Source organism: Doryrhamphus excisus, linkage group LG13 (assembly GCF_037039965.1).
Source record: "Doryrhamphus excisus strain RoL-2023G ecotype Guam linkage group LG13, RoL_Dexc_Guam_v1.1, whole genome shotgun sequence".
In the NCBI taxonomy this organism is placed as follows: domain Eukaryota; kingdom Metazoa; phylum Chordata; class Actinopteri; order Syngnathiformes; family Syngnathidae; genus Doryrhamphus; species Doryrhamphus excisus.
Window position 1 is genome coordinate 1,738,423 of NC_136369.1, and position 24,103 is coordinate 1,762,525.

Here is a 24,103-nt window from a genome sequence, read left to right on the forward strand (position 1 = left end):
GTCAAAAGCAGGTCAAGATCGCGACCCTAATCTCCCAGGCTTGATGGTGAGGATTAGGGAGACCGTTTGATCTGGCAGGTGGTCTACGGGGGGAACCACGGAGCAAGGAGGCAGGTGGATGGGGGGTGCCGAGGGCGAGAAGATTCATTGTCTGCCTCCGAGGAAAAGCTTTCATCTATCAATTCCACAGAAGCAGACGCTCATGTCGGATTCCACTGATGATTTTGGGGCGAAATTGTCTGTTTTTTGGAATGAATGAACTTGAGAAAGGTTGGGAGTCGTTGGGGTCTCCCTTCTGAGGAATGAATGCATCACTGCAGCTTTTTGAAGATACAGTATTCACACCGATGCAGCTTACTTCAAAAATCTTTGTAAGTTTTCGTCTCCTAATATTTTGACTTTATTCTTGTAAAATTTCTTTTATTTTGCAACTACAGTAAAGTCTTGTTATATCGATATCGGTTATAACGAATTACTGCTTATTACGATAGCTTGCAATAATCACTGTTTTTCATATGTACATGCTGGCGTTCGTGGTTTCTCTCATGTGTATAGAATCTATACACACAAGAGAAACCACAAACGCAGTTCTTCTGTTGCAGGCATGTGTTTGGCCAGCTATGTGGGGCGGGTTGAGCATGACCTGTGAACCAGGAAGTGCGGGAATCGGTGTGTGTGCTGTGCTCTGGTGGTGGAAGTGTGAAAAATAAAGTTGACTGGAAGCAGCCGTTCGCCGTGTTCTTTTTTGGTATTGAAATCCTTAAGCAAAGATTGATTTAAGCTGCTTGACATTGTTCTATACTATAGAACAATGTCGAGTGCATTATTGCTCACTTTTAATGCAGTTCGGCGCAGGATCGGATATATCGACAATCCGGTTATATCGATATTTTTTCCGACTCCCGACAATATCGATATAACGAGACTTTACTGTATTTCAATGTTCTTCTTGGAAATATTATAAATACTGTAACTTGTCCCCACCGTAATTTTCCCCAAAAGTCACCATAAAGTCTCTGTACAGCACATCAGTTGCATTTATTGTAGGGAAAAATGTTAAACTCTATCTGCCTATTTAAATACAGACAAGGAATCCACTCGCCCAGACCTAAACTTGCTGATAAAGTGTTGCCAGAGCTCTAGGGGATGCTGTTCGACACCTTGGCATGTCATGGAAGCAACAAAATTAGGGTCAGGTGACCCATAGGTGCGTAACATTCAAACAAAGACAAACAGCAAGGGGCCTAAGATTGATCCTTGCTGCACACCTTTTTTCAGGAAACTGATGTATGGAATAAAACATCCCAATTAGTCGATACTTTTGCTGACCAGATGATGACTTTAGCGACAGGACGATGGATTCAGGCTAATCCATGTGGTTCTGGTCCGATTAGGAGTAGAGGGGCCCTGCCAAATTAATCACTGAGATTACCAACGGCCTACACACACACACACACACACACACAGTTGAAGGAGTTCAAGTCCCAAGATCTATTTATTGTCAATTATCAATACTAAAGAGTGTTTACCCAAATCAGGGGTCCGACATCAAACCCAAAGACTCGGCTGCCGTTCCCCCCTCCGTGTCCCACTGACCCCTTAACTCGGAGCGTAATAGCAGGAGCTGCTGCAACAGCGCCGCAGGAATGATAACTGAAGCTGACAGCTAACCTGCTTGAAAAGGGCTCCGTGGCCTTCGCCGCTCTGCCAGTCATGGCGTATGCGTAATGTGTATCATATGAGCAGAAAACATCTTTGATCCCTGGCGGGGATTCAGGAGACGGGCCGGCCGCGTCCATGTCTGCCCGGCTGTTAAGTAAGCGCCAATGAGCCCAGTGGAGTGAACAGTCCAAATATTTAAACTGACCCCTTTGTGTGTTTGTAGGGGGTTGGAGGAGGATAAAACTTCTCCACTTTTTACACGTCGGGTGTTACTTTGTGAAGAAAACCTTTCAAGAGTAGTCGCACTCAAGCAAGAAATGCAGGAAAAAGACGTCTGTTGGTACTTGACATTGAACGACGGGCAACAAAGAATGTCTTGAATGAATTCACAAACTGTAGAAAAGACTTGAAGACGTGTACTTCGATGCCGCTTATCCTGACTGGGGTGGTAGAGCTATGCTGGAGCCTATCCCAGCTGACTTCGTACAGGTCGCCAGCCAATCGCAGGGCACATAAAGTGTCGATAAACAACCATTCGCACTCATATTTGCACCTATGGACAGTTTAGAGTCGCGACAGGACTTTACTTGACTTCGTCTCTTCTAGTCCCATCCTCCTTATGGAGGGTCAGGGACCATAAGTTCCTTCACCGGTCTTCTCCATCCACATCCATCCCAAGCAGTTCTTTGTCAATGGAGAGGTTTTAGTGGGGTTTCTTAACAAGTTGGATTATTGATTATATTGATTATTTTGCCTTTTGTAATGAATAGAATATTTTCCATTCCAATGTCAGCAAAGCAGAGGAAAAATGTTCCATTCCTAAATTCCTAACCAGTCTTGCCCTATAACAGGTGTTACAATGATGCAAAAACGAGTAGAGCACTGTTGAAGAGGCATGAAGAACGCGTTGAAGATGCCATTTTTGAGTTCCAAGGGTCACATGTCCACTCGTACTTACGTCTAATGTCACGGAAAGTAATTAATAGCGCTTACGGTGTACAAAAAACAGCGTGTTGCACTGTGGGATGTGCAGCATTACGTCTGAGTGGGCGAGCAGCAATGCGGGACGTTCCGCCGAGCGTCTTGGCAGCCTTCGGGCCCACAGAGGCCGCTATTAGGAGGTCCCCCCCAACCCCCCCCCCCGGTCCGTCTGGAGCATGGGGAGAGATTGCCTTCTGTCAGTCTGGACGGTCAGCTGACTTTGCGTGCACGCGCTGACAGCTACCTGGCAAACGGTGCGTTCAGGAGCTCCAAGAGTGTAGTATAAAAAAACCTGTTGCATGTTTTGATGTCGTGGAAGCGGCCGTACGTTTGCTCTACTGAGGCGATGAATGCCATTTATGGATGTTTATGTTTTACCTGGGACTTGTGCACGAGCGCTCTCGGTACATGACCCCGCCTCCGCAGGTTCTGGAGCATTCCGACCACTGGGACCAGGCCGACCACTGGCCGTGGATGGCTTTGGGGCCGTGCTCCCCATATTTGACACACTGACCGCGCCAACACCACTGAGCAAAGACAGAGAAGAGCATAGGATGAACAATAACGAGCTTGTGCCGGCAGTTTCTAGGAAAAGCCGACAAATGGAGGTCGAGCGGGTGTTGGACTGGATCGTGTGTGTCCCAATCCCCACAAACACTCCTCACCATGTCTGGCCCGCAGCTTGTGCCCTCTGCGGCGGGCATGAACTTGGTCTCACATCGGTGGCCCGTGTGGTGACACCACAGCGACTTGCAGATGTCCTGCCCAAAAAGAACCACAAAAGGAGGTCAGGACAGGACGGCCAACAGACATTGTCTACCGTGATCGCCGCTTTCTTCCCTGAGTGGGCATCAGCTGCTCCCTGCCGGCGCCAGAACCACCCCGCACGATAAGCCCCGCAACGAGCTCCCCTAAAAAAAGCCTCCCCGTCAAATCCAATCACTGCGCTTCTTTAATGAAACAGGCCGTAATTGTGTGTGTCATCTGACCCAACAATGCGGAGACAGAGCGAGTGAGTGAGCACAGAGGGAGAGCCCGGACCGGGAGACGGGCTGCCGATCCTGGCAGCTGGCAGCCAGCCCGGCTGCAGCGGGCAAGGACGGAAGGGGAAGAGCGGGGAGATGTTTGAGGGTTTTCCTCCCCAGGTTTCCTTTGACAGCCTCGGCAGCAGCGTAGGATTCGATGCAGACGAGGCAAGACCATGTGAAGTTTGATCCACGGCGAGGATTTAAGGAACGTTGACACAAAAATGTTGCAATTTTGAAACCATAACAATGTCACGCCCAACTCACACAGACTTGCATAAACCACAGAAAACATTTATGAGCGTATGTGTGGGTGTCAGATTTGACATGTGGAAGTAATACAAACGGATGCAGTAGTCGTGCAGAAAATAACATTTTTGCAGAAACACAACCCTTAACATAAGCATGCCGTACTTTTCATAGACAACTATTGTATGTTATTTTGTTTGTACTTTTACAACTGCTTGTATTGTTTCTTGAATTCGCTCAAACAATGCACAACGATGAGCCAATTCAAGAAACAATACAAGCAGTTGATGTTTGCTAAATACAAGGATGAAGAGTCTTGAACCAGTCATGATGTGCTATATATATAGTAAAGTCTCGTTATATCGATATTGTCGGGAGTCGGAAAAAATATCGATATAACCGGACTGTCGATATATAGGATCCTGCGCCGAACTGCATTAAAAGTGGGCAATAATGCACTCGACATTGTTCTATAGTATAGAACAGAAGAACCAATTGCGTTCGTGGTTTCTCTCGTGTGTATAGAATCTATACACACGAGAGAAACCACGAACGCCAGCATGTACATATGAAAAACAGTGATTATTGCAAGCGATAAAAAGATATCTGAATACAACACAATTAAATACATGTATTTGTACGCTTGTGTCTTCGTTGGAATAGGTGTGTATGCTATGTCAGTTGGTTCTTCTGTTGCAGGCATGTGTTTGGCCAGCTATGTGGGGCGGGTTGAGCATGACCTGTGAACCAGGAAGTGCGGGAATCGGTATGTGTGCTGCGCTCTGGTGGTGGAAGTGTGAAAAATAAAGTTGACTGGAAGCAGCCGTTCGCCGTGTTCTTTTTTGGTATTGAAATCCTTAAGCAAAGATTGATTTAAGCTGCTTTTGTATCGATATAAGCAGACCAAATTGGCTGGCGGGAGATGAAAAGGGCATCGTAGTAACCGGATTATCATAATAACCGGGTATCGTACTAACAGAACTAATTATATCATAAAAGACTAGAAATCTGTATCGTATAGTATCGTAATAAGCAGTACTTCGATATAACCGATATCAATATAACGAGACTTTACTGTATATCACTATATTGACACTTATTATGGTACCCATTATGGCATTGGATGCTCATATCACCTCGTACTTCAGTACGTGTTTAAAAAAAAAAAAAAATACAAAAAAATTATTAAACTATATTAGGAAAGCAGGAAGTGAACAAATGTAACAGTTACTGATCGTAAAAGTACCAGATGGAGAGGTAGGATTTAATAAGCTTTGCTTCTTCCTACTCCTTTCGGACACCTTTTCATCGACAACTATTTTACAAGTAAACAAAATGTTGTTTTTAAGAGCTTGCATTTGAGTTTGATATGCTCTGTCAGGCTTTAAAAGACAACCTGCCAAAAAATTCTTCAGTGGGCTCAAGGCCCCCGAGGATGTTGTTTTTTTGGAAATGACAAAGCCACATTTTCCATGTTAAGTACTTAAGTACAACTGTACATGTTTCTGGAGGGGGGCTGCACGGCGGACAAGTGGTTAGCACGCAGACCTCACAGCTAGGAGACCCGAGTTCAATCCCACCCTCGGCCATCTCTGTGTGGAGTTTGCGTGGGTTTTCTCCAAGTACTCCGGTTTCCTCCCACATTCCAAAAACATGCTAGGTTAATTGGCCACTCCAAATTGTCCATAGGTATGAATGTGAGTGTGAATGGTTGTTTGTCTATACATATGTGCCCTGTGATTGGCTGGCCACCAGTCCAGGGTGTACCCCGCCTCTCGCCCAAAGACAGCTGGGATAGGCTCCAGCACCCCTTGTGAGGATAAGCGGTAGAAGATGAATGAGTGAATGTTTCTGGAGGAGTGTTAAAACACAAACAAAACAAAAGTGGTTCTTGTTTTGGAGCAAGAACGGAGCGGGAACACCCCCTTACACGGACCCGCAGGTCGTATGTTTTTACCGAGCGCATTTCCCAGCGTCTATAGCTCCCGAAAGGAGAGGTTGTCGCCTTTCAAACATTATTTCCATTTGAATTGGCACCAATGAATACCAGCTAACATAAAGACCTCATCCAGCCCACAGGGCTTGACCGGGGTGGGGGCGGGTGGCACGGGGATCTTTCTATTGAAGGAATTCAATAAAATGGTGGGGACGGAGGCCGTTTGCCAAAGATGATGCCAATTAATAAAGCCATGTCTATTTAGCAGGACATCATTGATGCTGCGAAGACGGAATATCCTCGCGTGATGGAGCCGCTTGTTACGACGGAAGCTCCTTAGCGGGATTGTTCTGGAAGACTCTTCTGTAGATTGTGTTTTCCATACAGGCGAGTGTGGGAAAGACTTGAAATTTGAATAAGAGTTCCGAAGAGGACAGAATCAGTCTGCGAATACTCGGTTTTAAGAACAGGTTTAAGGAAAGCCTTCAAAGTCTTCTACTTCGATATAACCGATATCAATATAACGAGACTTTACTGTATATCACTATATTGACACTTATTATGGTACCCATTATGGCATTGGATGGTCATATCACCTTGTACTTCAGTATGTGTTTAAAAAATAAATAAATAAATGCAAAAAAATTATTAAACTATATTAGGAAAGCAGGAAGTGAACAAATGTAAGTTTTGAGAACATCAAGGTCATCGCTTTATGATCGTTCCCTAGATGCATTTCCGAGACCAGGGATGTCCAAATGTTTTCCAGAGAAAAACTGAAGGAATGTGAAGGATAGGAAGAAGGTGAGAAACATTAAGTAGGACTGTAATGTAAAGGTTCTTGTTCACAGAGGTTGGTAGAGATGGCGGACCAGGTCAGATGATTGAACCTACTGTTGAAGATGACAATGAAGTTCAAGTGAGGACCTGTATTGTATTCTATTACAGAGGTAAAGTAACGAAGAAGTAAATAAACAAACGTCTCACCTTCACAAAGTCCAGGCTGCACAACTTGGCTTTGGCGCCAAACTGCCACTTGCACTGCGTGTCGGCGTCATAGAGCTGCCCGGGAAGCTTCTCGGGATATTTGTACTGGCCGATCTGCTTGGGCTCGTCCACCAGACAGGACGCCTGAGTGGTTCTGGTGAACACAGCCAGGCGTGAACATCACACAGAATACCCAGGGGTGATGATGATGATGATGAGGAGGATGATGAGGCTCACCCCAGGAAGCGGCTGAGGTACTGCCGGCTGCAGGTGGACCAGGAGAACACCCCGTTGTTTCCCGCAAGAGTCGGGGACATGATGTTGCCCTCGGTTTTACGACAGGGGTTCCCCTCGCCGTCGTGGATCATCCCGAAACTGGAGCGAGAAATACAAGAAGATAACCGCAGCTTTGATGGTCCTAGCCGGAAGACACTGCATGATATGCTGCGTGAGGTTATGCCTTATTAAACTTCTGAAAAAGGGAGGGGGTCATGTTCTGCCTCACAATGTCACAGTACATGTTGGAATTCATCTTTGACCTCAGTGAACCGCAGCTCCTCAAGTGCACTCATACCACATTACGCTGCATGATATGCTGCATGCAGCTTTGCCTCATTAAACTCAAGAAAAAAAGGGAAGGGGTCACGCTGTGCTTCCCAATGTTACAGTACATGTTGGAATTCATCTTTGACCTTAATAAACCGCAGCTCCTTGAGTGCACTCATACCGCACTACACTGCATGATATGCTGCAAGCAGCTTTGCCTCATTAAACTCGAGAAAAAAAAGGGAGGGGGTCATGTTCTGCCTCACTATGTCACAGTGCATGTTGGAATTCATCTTTGACCTCAAGGAACCGCAGCTCCTCGAGTGCACTCATGCCACACTACACTGCATGCAGCTTTGCCCCATTAAACTCAAGAAACAAAAGGGAGGGGGTCATGCTGTGCTTCCCAATGTTACAGTACATGTTGGAATTCATCTTTGACCTGAATAAACCGCAGCTCCTTGAGTGCACTCATACCGCACTACACTGCATGATATGGTGCAAGCAGCTTTGCCTCATTAAACTCGAGAAAAAAAAGGGAGGGGGTCATGTTCTGCCTCACAATGTCACAGTACATGTTGGAATTCATCTTTGACCTCAGTGAACCGCAGCTCCTCAAGTGCACTCATACCGCACTACGCTGCATGATATGCTGCATGCAGCTTTGCCTCATTAAACTCAAGAAAAAAAGGGAAGGGGTCACGCTGTGCTTCCCAATGTTACAGTACATGTTGGAATTCATCTTTGACCTTAATAAACCGCAGCTCCTCGAGTGCACTCATGCCACACTACACTGCATGCAGCTTTACCCCATTAAACTCAAGAAACAAAAGGGAGGGGGTCATGCTGTGCTTCCCAATGTTACAGTACATGTTGGAATTCATCTTTGACCTCAATGAACCGCAGCTCCTCGAGTGCACTCATGCCACACTACACTGCATGCAGCTTTGCCCCATTAAACTCAAGAAACAAAAGGGAGGGGGTCATGCTGTGCTTCCTAATGTTACAGTACATGTTGGAATTCATCTTGGACCTCAATGAACCGCAGCTCCTCGAGTGCACTCATGCCACACTACACTGCATGCAGCTTTGCCCCATTAAACTCAAGAAACAAAAAGGAGGGGGTCATGCTGTGCTTCCCAATGTTACAGTACATGTTGGAATTCATCTTTGACCTCAGTGAACCGCAGCTCCTCAAGTGCACTCATACCGCACTACGCTGCATGATATGCTGCATGCAGCTTTGCCTCATTAAACTCAAGAAAAAAAAGGTTGGGGTCATGCTGTGCTTCATATTGTCACAGTACATGTTGGAATTCATCTTTCACCTCAGTGAACCGCAGCTTCCAGCGTGCCGGCTGCACTCGTGCAGCCCCAGACCGTGACACTACCACCATCATGTTTGCTCGAGACAGGACACAATTATCCCATCAGAGGACCAAAAATGCGTTAGATTTGTTGCAATGAGCCATGAAAAAAATGTGCTAATGCATATAATGATGCATATAATAATGCACATAATAATGCATATAATAATGCATGATATGCTGCATGCCATTATGTGCCTTTCAGGAAGATAAGGCATTATATGCTGCATGCTGTTTTACCTAATTAAACTTCATAAGAACGAGGCAGGGCGTAATGCTCGTCTTTGTCGGAACAATCTTTCTCCCCAATGAACCACAGCTCCCCAGTGCCAGCAGCACTCGCGCGCACTACCACTTCCCGTTTGACTGTACAGGCAAGACACAATGATCTCGCTGCTCACGTGTGTTATCTTATCTTGACAAGATACAAACACGTACTTGCTGAAACGTGGGAGCTCACGTAAGTCACGTTTCCGTCCTCGTTTGTCACTTTGACTCAGCATGCTCCCGCTATCAAAACTTCTTGACATATTAGCATCTGGGCAAAAAGAAAAAAACATCTCCAAGGTTTGTGTTGGGAGCGTGCCAGGCAGATGGAAGAGTTTAACCGTGAAAACCCCCCCAACAAATGTCAATCAAACAAATCAACCTTCTATCTCAATGGAAACGCAAACACAAACAGAGTGCTTCGTCTCCTCGGGCCATCCTCCCGAACAGTCACGGGCCATGTTGACGAAACGCTGACAGGTCAAAGCCCGTTTGTGTCTTTGCACGTGACGTTTGAGGCCCCCTCTCGGCCCGACGCCGCGGAACGTGACTTGCAAACTGAGATCACCTGCTCTCAGCCGGACGTGTGATTGGCGTTGACCCAACGCGGCGGTCTACTACACGGACGTACGTACTTGTGTCCGGACTCGTGGGCGATGGTGAAGGCCAAGCCCAGTCCCGTGTCCTCGTTGATGGTGCAGCTTCTGTATTTGCTGCACATGCCGCTGATGGGAGCAAAACCTGCAGACCACAACAAACGTACACGTGTGAACTTTTAGAAGCAGGAAGTCTTCTAGCCCTCAAACGCTGCACACAAGAAGGTCAACATTTGCCAAAACGTGCATCACTACTGCGTTGTTCATTCATTCATTCATTCATTTTCTACCGCTTATCCTCACCAGGGTAGCGGGGGTGCTGGAGCCTATCCCAGTTGTCTTGTGGCGAGAGGCGGGGTACACCCTGGACTGGTCGCCAGCCAATTTAATTGTGAAATGTTTCGGTATCTTGAGAGCCACTAAATCCAATCCATTACTGTCATTGTTATTGTTTTGTTTTATCCACACAACATTAATGTATCATAATTATAGGAGTAAACCATTTCAGTATCTTATTGGCCTAATATTTGTTCATCAAAATGGTCACCCATGGTGAAATCGAACTTGTGTCCCCTAGCAGTGTGGCCGGTGCGCTAACCACTTGTCCTTATAGAAAACCTGTGAGACTTAATGATGATAATGATGAAGAATGTTTCTGTTATGTTAAATAAAGCTTGATTTAAAAAGTTATTAAAAGGATTTAAAGGAGGTCTGCGCGCTAACCACTCGACCACCGTGCAGCCCCCTATTGTGTTGTCTGTGTTATTATTTTATTGGCACTTTAAACCTCACCAGGTATGTCTGGATGACTGATGGAAATTCATCACACAGGTCTAAAAAACACCGAGTGTAACTTTTGGGCACAAAATTTGGTCCACACCTTTCGGGGACTAACATGCGCATGCGTGTAAAATTTGAGATTTTCCAAAGATTGCTGGAAAAATATGGCTGCCATGAACCATGGCATAAACCAGGATTTTGCATACATCTACATGTGTCGCTTTACTAAATATCGAACAGGCAAAGGTGCATCCATTCACTTTTGGCGGTGTAACGTCAGCACATCTGAGACGCACTTGAAATTGGTGAAAAAGATTACAATAAGGAGTTTTTCATGCCATTTTTCCAACGAACAAAGCAATGAGTCAAGTTAAGCATTACTTGCTTTTTGGGCCACTTTAAAGCCACTCATCAACAATTGAAGCCCTCTTCAAACACGGCCAAGAATGCGAAGCACCCATGAGAACCATCCCGTCACGGACGGACCAGCTTGGACACGGACGCTAAAAGCAACCGCCTTGCGTGCACACAGCAACACAAATACACATTTTGGTGGAGCCTTTCAGGTGTCCAAACAAGCCAAACCAAAATGCGCGGGAAGCGGCGGTGGCGGCGGCCGGCCTTACCCAAGGTGTCGCAGGGCTCATTCTTCCAGGAGCAGATGTCCAGCCCGGTGAGGAGGACGGCGTGGTCGTGCCGCTTCCCGCTTTTGCCCACCAAGCCCGACTGCCACTGACAGAAGCTGTTGAGCGACTGGTCGGCGTGGTGATTTATGGTCAGGCCCAGCTGCGAGACGAGGGCACAGAGTTGCTGAGCAGAAGTGAAAACCCCCAGAACCTTGTAAAAAGGATATTTGAGGAGTTCTAGCCAGAATGGACTCACGGGGTCTTGTTCCAGTAGCAACAAGCTAACTACCACAATGTTGATGTCTGTACCGATGGTGCCGTCTTTGAAAAGACTGGAAACCTGCAAGAAAATGCTTTTAATGCAACACGGGAGCCAAGTCTAACATCCATTAGCACCATCTTGTGTGCCATCACGGCTAAACGCGCACCTACCATCGCCAGGACGCCAGGACGACGAAAGGGGCTGTTTTTTGGATGCACGTTTGTGGCGTGAACACAAGTGCCGTATTTAGGAGAATGGGAAGACGCCACCGCAGTTTCCCTTAAAGACAGCTCTAGTGTAGTCCCACCCGCAAGAGGTAATGACTGGTTTTCACTGGTTTTCACTGGTCTGGTACCAGAGACGAAATACAACCAAGCATACCTCCACGACCTAAACAGCCAAACTTCTGTTTTCGTACGTCCCAGTTTCCGTATGATAGCTTTTTCATTGAACATGTTGCCTTGGTTTTTGTACAATATTACGCATATCAAAATAGAACTGTAATAAATAAATAAATAATAAAACTTTATCGTATTCTGGAAAATGGAGGGCCCAAACAAATCTGGCTAAGGATGTACGGGAAGTGTGCATCAAGTTCCATTCCTCATTTAAAAATATATTTTTTATTTTTTTCTGCATGTAAAACCATCATTATTCTCGATAAAAATCTAAATTTTGTTCATATTTTTGGTGAGTGGAAAATATGAATTGGATTTAAATATTTTTTGATGGGGAAAAATGTCCACGGTTGTCGTACATTTTGGTTTTTGTGTAACATGTCGGAGTGAATAAACCCAAAAAAAAACAGTACTTTGCTTATTTTTGCGTACTTTTCACAGCTAGCCTGTCACTGAACGTGTCGGACAAAGGAAGGGGAACGTACTCTGGAACCACAGCTCCCCAGTGCCTGTAGCACTGATAGCACTCATGCACACGACGTCCACTACCATGTTTGACTGTAGGCAAAACAGCCTTATCGCGTCAAAACACTGTACAAAGTGGCTAGTTATGTTGCTAATGGATGATTTTTGAAATGATTTGTTTTTTTTATTCTTAATGTAAAACCATCATTATTCTCGATAAAAAATTTATTTTTGTTCATATTTTTGGTGAGCGGAATTGGATTTCAATATTTTGTGATGGGAAAAATTTTGGATTTTGTCTAACTTTCAAAGTGAATGAACAAAAAAACCCACGGTACTTTGTTTACTTTGCGTACTTTTCACAGCTAGCCTGTCACTGAACGCAACGGACACACCGGATGGAAACACGACCGCCGTCTCGTCTTCCGGTGCGGACACTCACCATGTTCATGACAGTGAGGACGTAGGTGGTGACGTTTTCTCGGCCGTGTTTCTCCAGCATCTTCTTGTCCGCCACCACCAGGGTCTCCACGTTGAGGCCCCCGACCCTGTTGGAGTCGATGGGCGACCTCCTCGGCCTGCCGGGACCCTCGGCGTCCGGTTCGGCGAACTCATCCGGCATCAGGAAACGGTCGACGGCAGGAGGCTTTGGGGCGTCTGTGGGGGCCCAAAGCGTCACCACAAAGGTGAAATGTCTTTCAAACATAAGATCATTTCAACTGGCGATGGACGGACGAATGGACGGACGGACGAACGGACGGACGGATGGCTAGGTTAGCTAGTCAAAACAACATGGTGGTCCATTAGCACGTCTAAGCAGTATGAGGAAAAGGAAGTTCCCTTACATACATTGCTTGCGGCGCCCGCAGAAGTGTTGCCTGTGTGGGTCTTCCTGTGGGTCGTCGCGGTGCCGGCCGGACGAGCCGTCCGCCGGGTTGTGGACGACGTGTTCGGCGGAGCGTTTGTAGACAACGTGCGGTCGGTGACCGTCGGGAGCGGTGTAGTTGTGACGTTGGGCCAGATGCTGAGGCAGAGGCGAGATCAGGTACTCGTGCTCGGACACGCGGATCAGACCTGACTGGGGGACACACACAAATAACACGCCATCATTTTGTGTCACAACTGGCAACGTTAGCATAGCACAGACCTCCATCAAGGTTGGGGGTTAACAAAAGTGAAAACATCTCGTAGGGTATATTTAGGTTTCTATGTTCATCAGTATGCTAGCGGGTCGCTTCCTTGGATGAGAGGGAGGGTCACACCATTTTAGATCGGATGGGGGTGGTTCATTACAAAAAGAGCAGCTGGGGGGGGGGGGGGCATTTGCAGCCTGCCGCTGTTTATAATTTAACAAGAAAACTAAAAAAAAAAACAGCAAAAGTGGAAAAAATGCATAGCAATCTTACAATTTTTTTTTTTTTTAAATATGGTCATATTTGTAGCATAAAGGTGGACTTTTAAAGAAAAAACTTTTTTTAACTTTATGATGAGAAAAAATTTGGAAAATTGGCTTGGGAATAAAGTCAAAATATTATGTGAATAAAGTCATAATATTGCAGAAAGAAAATTTAAAGAAGAAGGCTGAAATATTTGGAAAATTATTTTTAAAAACAATAGCAGAAATGGAAAAAACTGTATAATTCTATGAGCATAAAGTCAAAATATTAATAAAAAAACTCGAATTTGCTGAGAATACAATCCTAATATTTTGAGGACAAATAGTATAGTTGGAATATTAAAAAATAAAAAAACATATTATTAATATGAGTTATATATATAAAGTTTTGTAATTTTTTAAATGGTGGTGGAGGTTGGGGAAAGTTATAATATTAAAGTAATAAATTAAAAATATTCTGCAAATGAAGCCATAATTACATGAATGGAACAAAAGGCTGAAATTTTACAAGAATAAAGTAAAATTGTTAAAAAAAAAACATTAAAAGAAAACATTTTTTTAAAATAAATGTAATATTTTTGTAGCATTTCACCAATACGACAAAGCTGAAATGCAGTACTGTATTCCAAAATATCATCTTGGATCCTTTCATTTTTTTAGTGTGACACCCTGATTTACGACCTGGAGCCGGATGAACAGCAAAAATGTCAAATCAATTAGTCTATTTTCATAGTATCCAGATTTGCACCATAAAATGTAATCCAAGTATGGAGAACGGTCTTGCTAACAAGTTAAATTTAGATGCTAGTACCATCATCTTCCATCGCCGCTAATTCGCATCAAATTCTTAACCAGCCCACTGGAAGACGAAACAATAATAAACACACAAATCAACCCACTGACCCACTGACCCTTGACCTGAGTGTGCATGCGTGTTTGGGTGTCAGCATGTGTGTGTGTGTGTGCGCCATTGAACTGACACCCCCATCTTCTCCCATCCAGACTAGCAGGTGGCAAAATAAACACAGGACGGACAAAAGAGAAGCCGCCGTGTTGTCAAAACACTGCAGGCCGCCGTCATCAGACAGTTTGAGTTGAGTGTTTCTAATTCCTGGAACGTAAACTTCCTGTAGCCTACATTTCACATGGAAAAACAAGAACATGCAAAGCAAAAGGCTGAACTGGAATTCATTTTTCCCCTAAATGAACCGCAGCTCACCAGTGGCGGTAGCATTCATGCATCGGTAGCACAATCACCACCATGTTTGACTGTTGGCAAGAGACCATTGTTGCAACTTACGTCACCCAAAAATAGTTTCCCATATTCAGATAGGTTGATGTCCCGATTGTGAAGACAATGCATGATATGCTGCATGTGGTTTTGCCTCATCTCACTTAAAAAGTGAAAGAGAGTGGGTCATGCTGTGCTTCACAAAGTCCCGGGGCATGTAGGAATTCATCTTTCACCTCAATGAACCGTAGTTCCTCAGTGCATGTAGCACTCGTGCACTCATCCACCACCACGTTTGACTGTAGGCAAGGCACTATTATCATTTTCAAAGTTGACACTTTTGTCGCTACAGCTCCCTCGATTGGCACGAGTGCGCTGGTAGCACTCGTGCACTATCAGCATTAAGTTTGACTGGAGGCAAGATCCAACTATCCTACCAAAACACCATAAAACCACCACACCAACAATTGTTTTTGATGTACGGGGTTTTTGGTGTCCCGATCAAAAAGACACGATGATGCATGATATGCTGCGTGTGCTTTTGCCTGATTACACACAAAAAGAAAAGGGAAGGGGTGTCACAGTACATGTTGGAATTCGTTTTTGCCCAAAGGAACCACAGCTCCAGAGTGCCCATTGCACTGATAGCACTCATGCACACTTCCACTGCCATGTTTGACTGCAGGCAAGACAGCATTATCACATAAAAAGTGGCTAATTTTGTTGCTAATGACAATTTACGTTGCCAAAAAATAGTTTTGCATGTGCAGCTACTTTGATGTCCCAATCAGTAAGACAATGCATGATATGCTGCATGTGCTTTTGCCTGATTACACTCAAAAAGAAAAGGGAAGGGGAACATACTCTGCTTGACAGTGTCACAGTACAGGTTGGAATTTGTCTTTGCCCAAAAGGAACCACAGCTCACCGGTGTCCGTACCACTTGTGCACTGATAGCACTCATGCACATTTCCACTACCATATTTGACTGTGGCCAAGACAGCTTTATCACGACAAAAGTTATGTTGCTAATGACAATTTACGTCGCCCAAAAATACTTTGCGGCTACTTTGATGTCCCAATCATGAAGACAATGCATGATATGCTGCATGTGCTGTTGCCTCGTTAGAAAAGAAAAGGGAAGGGGAACATGCTCTGCTTAGCAGTGTCACAGCTCGTGTTGGAATTCATCTTTCATCTCAATGACCAGCAGCCCCCCCGCCGTTCCAGCAGCACTCATGCACAATAACACCACATTTGACGGTAAGCGAGACACAATCATGGCACTAATTTGTGTCAACGACTGTTTCGACAATAACGGCTGTGTATTGACTCGTGTTCATGTATAGTAAGTATAGTAAATATAGTATAGTAGTATAGTATGTATAGTAAAGAACTGCTATGTAAGTTGTACACTGACTACTACTACTACACTACTACTACATTGTCGCCCCTTGACAAGACAACAGTCATAAAAACAGTGGCTTCCTTTGCTTATCTTTTCATCTTTTCCTCCGCGTCTGTAGTTTTACAACATCCACTTATTGCATATTCCTCGGCTAAAAGATGAAACCGAACCCAGCGTCATTCCTTGGGAACTTTTCCTCCCCTGGAGCAGGAACCGTAGAACTTTAGAAGTCAAGAAGGTTGTGAAGGACATCACCTTGTATCAGTCGTCCTTCCCGTTTCATCTCATTGAGCTGCTGAAGGTACAATTAGTCACTTTTCAACTGTAAAAGCGCCAGATAAAATGTCAAAAGACTCAAGTTTCGCCTTTTAACTCCGTCTTTGACACATGAAAGCGTCTTAAGTGAGTCTAGACTGAAGTACTTAAGCTCCATAATGACGAGTGTTCGCCACAATAGCCCACGGTTTTGCCAGAAGTGTGTTTTGACGTCCCCATGATGGCTACAAATTCAATAGAATTAAACCTTCCGCTCTTTCCGAGCCTGCAAAATAAATATATAAACAATGCTCATTTGATTGACAGCTGATCTTTATCCAAAAATCCTTTGGGTATGTTGCTGCCCGCATCATTTGCCAAGCATTATGTACATAACGATGTGCTAAGCGGATGATTAGCTGCACTACTGAATGTTTAAAACGTCTTGTTAATGATCTGACACGTAAAAATATGACCTAGTAGTGTCGCCTCTCTGCAGCCTGTTGGCCACAGCACAAGTTAGCCGCCATCTTGTTCAACTGCTAGTACTTTTTTCCTCTCTTCTGATGCTTTTTAGGAACTCACTATATTCTCTACTTTATGCACTCAAACCTTGATTTTTGGTATCCTTCAGTTTTTGTATGTCTTTGGTAATGGTAATGGTTTCATTTCATTTGAACATGCATCAGATTACAATTGAGTGCATCCCATAATCAGTTCCCAGTTCAACATGTCTAAAAGGAGTAGGAAGAAGCAAAGCTTATTAAATCGTACCCCTCCATCTGGTACGTTTACAATCAGTAACTGTTACATTTGTTCACTTCCTGCTTTCCAAATATAGTTTAATATTTTTTTTGTATTTATTTATTTATTTTTTAAACACGTACTGAAGTACGAGGTGATATGACCATACAATGCCATAATGGCTACCATGGTAACCATGGTTTTTATTTTTATTTTTATTTTTATTTTTATTTTTATTTTTATTTTTATTTTTATTTTTATTTTTATTTTTATTTTTATTTTTATTTTTATTTTTATTTTTATTTTTATTTTTATTTTTATTTTTATTTTTAGTCCTAGCATAGTTCCAAAGTTTCTACCATCCCATAACAGGACGCCCATGACGAAGCGCTTACATGCACTTAAAGGCCAGCGCCCCAAAGTGGTGATTACTGCGGCTACACATCTGTACGCCAGCAGCACAGTCATGTGATCCTTTGGGCGGAGCCCACAAGGGGGAGGTGGCTTATTTTAGTACAGTAAATCATCGCCACTGCGACCTATCGATGGGGGTGCCGGCCCCCTGTCTTTGAAGGAGGCGAGCAGGTTGATGTTAGCACACATGCTGACAAGCGACGTCAAAGTGTCTTTGTCTCTGGACACGAGTCCCCCCCCTACGTCCCCCTCCCTTGTTATCCCGTGCGGACCCAGCAGGGGACGCGTGGACCACTCCCTCAGCAGCCCATACAAATGGAAATACGAGCGTGACGCGTGACCGTGCTCCATCAGTCTGGAAACAAGGCTTCAGCTGTGATGCTAATGACGGCAGAGTGTGATGCTAATGGCGTTTAGCTTCTTAACGAGCGGAGTTGCTAAAGCGAGGTCATCCAGTGTAGAATTGCAGGAAAAACAAGACAGTGTATGACGTCCAAAAATGTGGGCAAATATTTTAACTATATCTTGTCGAGCGCAATACTCTCAGTGTACCAAAATGGTGGAGCGTATGAAAACTGATGTTTGACCGAAATTAGTTACACGCAATATTGTCAGAAAACAAAGACGATGTACGAGGACCCATACAAAAAAAGAAATGACGTAAAAACCCTTATAACCCTTAATTAAACTAATTAGCTAAAAATGTCATCCAATACTTCTCTACAAGAGAGAAGAAATATGATCACAGGGAAGAACTACATTTGAAACAAAAAAATGAATATAGTAATGAATATATGAATATAGTGATATAGTAATATAGGAATATAGTATAATAATAATAATAATATAAAAATAAAAATAAAAATAAAAATAAAAATAAAAATAAAAATAAAAATAAAAATAAAAATAAAAATAAAAATAAAAATAAAAATAAAAATAAAAATTTAAGGGGAAGGATTTAATTCCTACTCCTTTTGGACATGCGGAACTGTGAACTGATTATGTGATGCATTCAATTGTAATCTGATGCATGTTCAAATGAAATTAAATCATTACCATTACCTAAAACATACAAAAACTGGAGGATACAAAAATCAAGGATTGAGTTGCTAAAACACATCAGAAGAGAGGAAAGAAGTACTAGCAGTTGAACAAGATGGCGGCTAACTTGTGCTGTGGCCAACAGGCTGCAGAGAGGCGACACTACTAGGTCATATTTGATGTATGGGCTCACTTTGCACACTTTCAGTGTCCACTTCAGGTCCTCCACAAAGCCCATTAGTCTTGTGTGAGAAAGACCTCGCATCAAAAACAAAGGACACACACACACACACACACACACGGCATCCCACGGCCACCCCCTCCTCTCAAGTTGGCATCTAACAGTGGGCACTACATCACTGTCACCCTGCAGACCACCAGGGAGCGGCTCGGCCCAATTTGTTGAACCCGTACACAAAGTAGACAGGTACAAATGTACCGAGGACTGGCTGCAGATCAGTCACTGGAGTGTCACCCATGCCCGCCCCCGCCCCCATCCCCGTGCAAACACCGCACCAACCTTCCGCAGATCACCTCTAAATCACATTTAAAGAGTCGTTTATAAAAGTACACAATTGTGGTTGCAATTGAACAGAAGCCAGACCAAAAGGATCTGATGCGGTCTAGCTTGGGGTCAAGCGGTTCAAAGGAGACAACCTCTTCTGAGGCACTGTTGATGAAACATCTTCATTCTTTGAGAGGGACTCTTGACTGGAGCACCGAGCCATTAAGGACGCGGGGAAAGTAATTAAAACGTGTGTACAATTAACAAGGCTTTGCCGGAGCAAATCCCTGATCGGTGCTGCTCTTAATTCCATGGGAATAGCAACACTTCCATCTGTTGGAGGCCTCCGAGTCCAGAAGCCCGGTTGACTCCCCCCCTCCTTGGCGGCGTCTCCTTCGAAGAGGCTCCTCTTCACTTGCTCTCGCTCCATTTTGTTCCCTTTGACACGAACGGTCCGTCTCTGTGAAGAGACGAGCCGGCCTCCCTGGGAGATTCCGAGCGGGACAATAGCCCCCCCACTTTATCCTCACACAACACTTTCTCTCTCCGGCCCGGCACTCACTTGCCATTCATGATGTCACCCTCCTTTCTTCCTGCCCGCCATTGTTTGTAATCCCACCTTAATCTCCTCCAGCGGCCCTGAATGGACTCCTCTCTTTATTCCACTTCATCCACAAACCCAAGCAGGGCTCGTCTTTTATTCCACAACTCACAACACCGCAGTAGTCGGGTAAATAGAGAGAGTGGGATGTCGTACCAACTTCTGGCTTCTGAAGACCAAAGTGATGCTAATAATCAAACTAGCATTCGACCAACTGATTTCTTCGAATTGAATATCATGACATTCCTACCACCAGGAGAACCAGAGCAGAGAGGGGAGGCAGCCAGCTGCTGTGGCCCAGCAAGGTGCACTGTATTTGGGCACACACCCCGAGCACCGGAGTTCCAGGTGGTTGCTAAGGTTCAATGTTTTTTCTTCTTCCTCGCTGTTGAGCATTTGGTACAACTAGCATGCCAAATGTCCTCCTCAGAAAGGCAAGTGTTTGTTTACAAGTTAGCACGGCGGAGGTTAAGACGGGTCCTCAATGTCACAGGAGCCAAAAAATGATGGCCAACCATTGGAGAACATTTCCAATAATACTGCAGTGCCCATACCAGGCCACTAGGTGGCAGTGAGTGTAGGTTATGGCTGAGAATAACAAAGATGACTTACCAGTCCCGAGCACGTGGATATGGCCGCCGAGGACGACGACAGGTTCCGGATCAATCCCTGATAGAGGCAGCCCTGAACCTCTTGGCCTCCCGTTAGCGTGGTGATGCCGTCCGAGCCCAGCGTCTGCACGGTGAAGCCCGGCCCGACCACCGGGGACGGCTCCAGGTCCAGGTGCACGTCCTGGCCGAAGACTGAGAGGCGATAGTGCAGGGACGACGAGGCGGACCGCTTTCGGCGGGATCCTCGCCAGCTCAAGTCGTGGCTCAGGTCGCGTCCCTGGGCGTCCACCTCCACCGGGGTGGCGAAGGCGTAGTCTGGGGAGGACAGGAAGTTGGAGGGAATCACTAGCATACAAAGACCCACTGGAAGACTAGACTTTGGACTCCAAGGTAACAGCAGATATCTTCCTGAGTCTGGTAACAAAAATACACAGGTTGATGGTTCCACACCTGTAGACGTCCAGTCCCAGAACCAGGTGGTACCCCCCCCCCCCAACCTCAAAGCGTCAAAGCCATCACAGCGCACGGCAACTCGGCCAAGAGGGAATCCCAGAGTGTGGAGCACATTCTGGACCCGGACCCGCTCGACCCCGACATTGTCACACTGCTAATTTGCTCCTGGAGGACTCCATCCTGGAGGATGAGCCTCAGGCTAGCCCACCCGTTTTCTATGCCGATTGGCAGGGTGCTGTCAAAAAGCCAAAGAAAAAGCAAAGCCGCACATGACTTTGAGAGTATTTAATGAGGAAATGTTGACTGGTTCTGAATGGTACCGCTCTATTTCCATCATTTCCACTCAACATGAAGTACCTCTGCCGCACAACAACAACAACAACAACAACAAGAACACAAAGGAGCACTCACCATGATTTAAACCCTGGCTGGAGCTGGCTGACACTGAGTGGGCGGAGCAAATGTGCAGAGTCTGCCAGGAATGAAGAAGAAAGAGGAAATAAGCAGGTAGCAGCAGGTTGCCAACACAGTAGTACACACCGTGTATGTATATTGATGTTTAACATACACAGTAAATAACCGGAAGTGTCAATCACAATCCGCAATGTTGAAGTGCAGCCTACCCTGATGAAGCTCCAGGTGAGCAGCAGCCTGGCCGGAGCACAGCCCACCGGCGGGGTGAGTAGAGCCCAAATGAGGAGCAGCAAGCAGTCCATGGTGGCGGTGGTGGTCGTGGTGGTGGTGGTGGTGGTGGTGGTGGGCGCAGGCGAGCTCACACCTCCCTGTGGCTTCGAAAAGTGCGCACAAGCCCTAAAAGAGCGCCACTTCCCTTTATCATCATCATCATCCTCGTGGACCCCCTCCCCACGCGGCTCCTCGCGTGCTCAGGTGAGGTCCGCAGGTGGTGGCCCAGGGCCCAGTCATGAGTTGAAGGTGTAGTCCGCCGAAGCCGACTGACTCGCTGCCTGAGCGTTGGCGCTGGATCCGGGAGCGCGAGTCATGTGCCGGCAGCCAATCAGCGTGCGGCATCACGGGACCACGCGTGGACACGCGCATGCAAGGCACTGTGCGCGTACACGTGTGATGGAGCGCAATAGGGTGCTAATGGAGCGTCTGCGCGTCAAGCGTACCGACGCACGCGCAATCAGCGCCGACAACCATGAAAGTTATGAAAAGAAAATAAATACACACAAAATACAAATCCTGCAAACAATGGCGACATTAGGCCTATTTTAGCGGGATAAAAAAAACCTAAAATGTTCTTAAGCCCCCTTAAATAATTTTATATTTTTATTGATTTTTTTACAAAAAAAAATCTCTGACAAATTTAATATAATAGGGCAAAAGCAGGTTAATAAGTCAATAAGCAGGCTAATAATAGCCTACTACTACTGTAATAATCCGAAATATAATTATTTATATCCCGGTTCTATTTGTTTTTTTGAATTTTTGGATTTTTTTTAATGTCTACTACATTCATCCATAGTGAATTTCTATAAATCAACCCAAACTGCTAACCACATTCGAAATATAAGATTTCACATTGTTAGAGCCCTCCAGACATATAATAACACCCCTATGTTCACCATCACACGTGTATTATCCACTATAGTAACCATAAGAGAAAACAAAACACGCAAAACATAAGACTATGTTGCTGGAAATGTGTTCCGGCGCTCGGGGAAATGAGTGGAGGGGGCGGACAGGAAGTGCCGTCAAGGGTTCAGATTTGGGTTTTAGCTTGACGTGGGTTACAGCCGCAACAGTAGCCCGAGTTGGGGATTACTGTTGCTTCAAACCTGCAACAAAAGCCTGATGTTTGCGGGAATCAATTCTGGTGCTTGTGTGTCTCAGCCAGCATTACAGTAACATTGCTGACACCGAGTGATCAGTGTAGAATACCGCGGTTTTCTTGTAGCTGAATAAAGTACATATGTAACTACAAAAATAGATGACATTTGCTTAATTGTGCAAACTTAAAAAAAAAATTATAGGCCAAATTTAACCACAAAACAACATGATTTATTGATATATTTTTAATTCCAATTCATTTAGTAAAAACCGTGATTGAAGTGGCAAAATTTGAAGCGAAGATGTGGGAGTACCACATGAAGTGGTACAGCAGCAGTAATGACACAAAACATTGATACATTACCTTACATGACATTACCTTAACACTGATTGAGTAATTAAGTCAGCCATGGCATGTCCAACATGATAGAGTGAAAAAACCTTAACCTCCCATTGTGCGGAAGTGGTAGGTTTTTGACTTGTTAAGGTTACAAGTAAATTCAAGGCTAACTGGTTAGCTTCTGCAGCATAACGGTTGGACAATGCGATGTAAATAATAAATAAAGGTCACTATAGGGGTGTTATTTCATGTCTACGGGGCTTTAATAAGTCATAAACAGCTTTTCTCTGCTCTAACTCCAAATATATTCCATTATATCCAATATGAGGTTAATCCAATGATAAAATAAAATACTTCCAAAATAGTGCATTGGTATATAACACGAGAAGATGAGCCGCTCTGTGGGTCTATTTCCTGCACCGGAAGACATCTGTTTGCCCGCCACTCATCTTTCCCTGCCCCCCCCCCCCTTGTACTGTATCAAAATTCACCCGATCTGGCAGCCGTGCTGCTGTCGAATACCAGCGTGCCGCCATTGCTAAAGCTGGCATTGCGGGGAATGGTTCAAAAATGGGTTCTGCTGTGGGGATGCTCGTGGCGGGCTTTCAAAGTCAAGACAGTGCATGATATGCTGCTAATACCTTGCTGAAATTTACACAAACCTGCGGATAAACAGGTGGTACCTAGCTTGGCGCATCAGGCTTATTTTGGTCCAAATCAGGACGCGGCAACATGAGTGGTGGCAAATATCTCCCGATCCTGCGAAAGGCAATCGTACTCCAGTTCCGGGCCAACATCTGTGATAGCGCTTATGTTTGGGGCAGCGGGGAGAAGCGGAGGGGAGGTTATACGATTCTACCGAGAGACGTCCGCACCAAAATGAAGAGGATTGTGGATTTGTCCTACGAAGTATCGTCTTTTACGGGTAAAGCGAACGGTTGTGTGCACCAAAGTCATTGTCTAAGTATAGATAACTGGACAAGACAACAATGAATGGACATGTCCATCGTCAACAAACCTCATTAGTAGCCTAGAATGATGGGTTGTCCTAATTGTGACAATATAATAACATTCAATTAAAATTTGTTCAATTTCAGGTCATATTAAGTTGTATAAAGGCAAAACAAATACAGCAATAAAAAGCAAAGAAAAATATCATTTTTAAA

The 24,103-nt window shown here is 44.9% G+C and overlaps 1 protein-coding gene across 1 annotated transcript in view; it reads right to left on the reverse strand.

The window, feature by feature from the left end:
* adamts18 (ADAM metallopeptidase with thrombospondin type 1 motif, 18) overlaps positions 1–21,784 on the reverse strand; it is a 44,034-nt gene extending 22,250 nt beyond the window's left edge. Inside the window, exons 1-12 of the mRNA XM_058089516.2 lie at positions 21,430–21,784; positions 21,218–21,278; positions 20,355–20,668; positions 12,997–13,225; positions 12,590–12,804; positions 11,279–11,362; positions 11,023–11,182; positions 9,656–9,761; positions 7,078–7,215; positions 6,841–6,994; positions 3,309–3,404; positions 3,022–3,170 (exon numbers count right to left, since the gene is read on the reverse strand). Coding sequence (XP_057945499.2) covers positions 3,022–3,170; positions 3,309–3,404; positions 6,841–6,994; positions 7,078–7,215; positions 9,656–9,761; positions 11,023–11,182; positions 11,279–11,362; positions 12,590–12,804; positions 12,997–13,225; positions 20,355–20,668; positions 21,218–21,278; positions 21,430–21,522 — 1,799 coding nt within the window. The 5' untranslated portion in view covers positions 21,523–21,784. The remainder of the gene's footprint in view (positions 1–3,021; positions 3,171–3,308; positions 3,405–6,840; positions 6,995–7,077; positions 7,216–9,655; positions 9,762–11,022; positions 11,183–11,278; positions 11,363–12,589; positions 12,805–12,996; positions 13,226–20,354; positions 20,669–21,217; positions 21,279–21,429) is intronic.
* Positions 21,785–24,103: the final 2,319 nt, after the last annotated feature.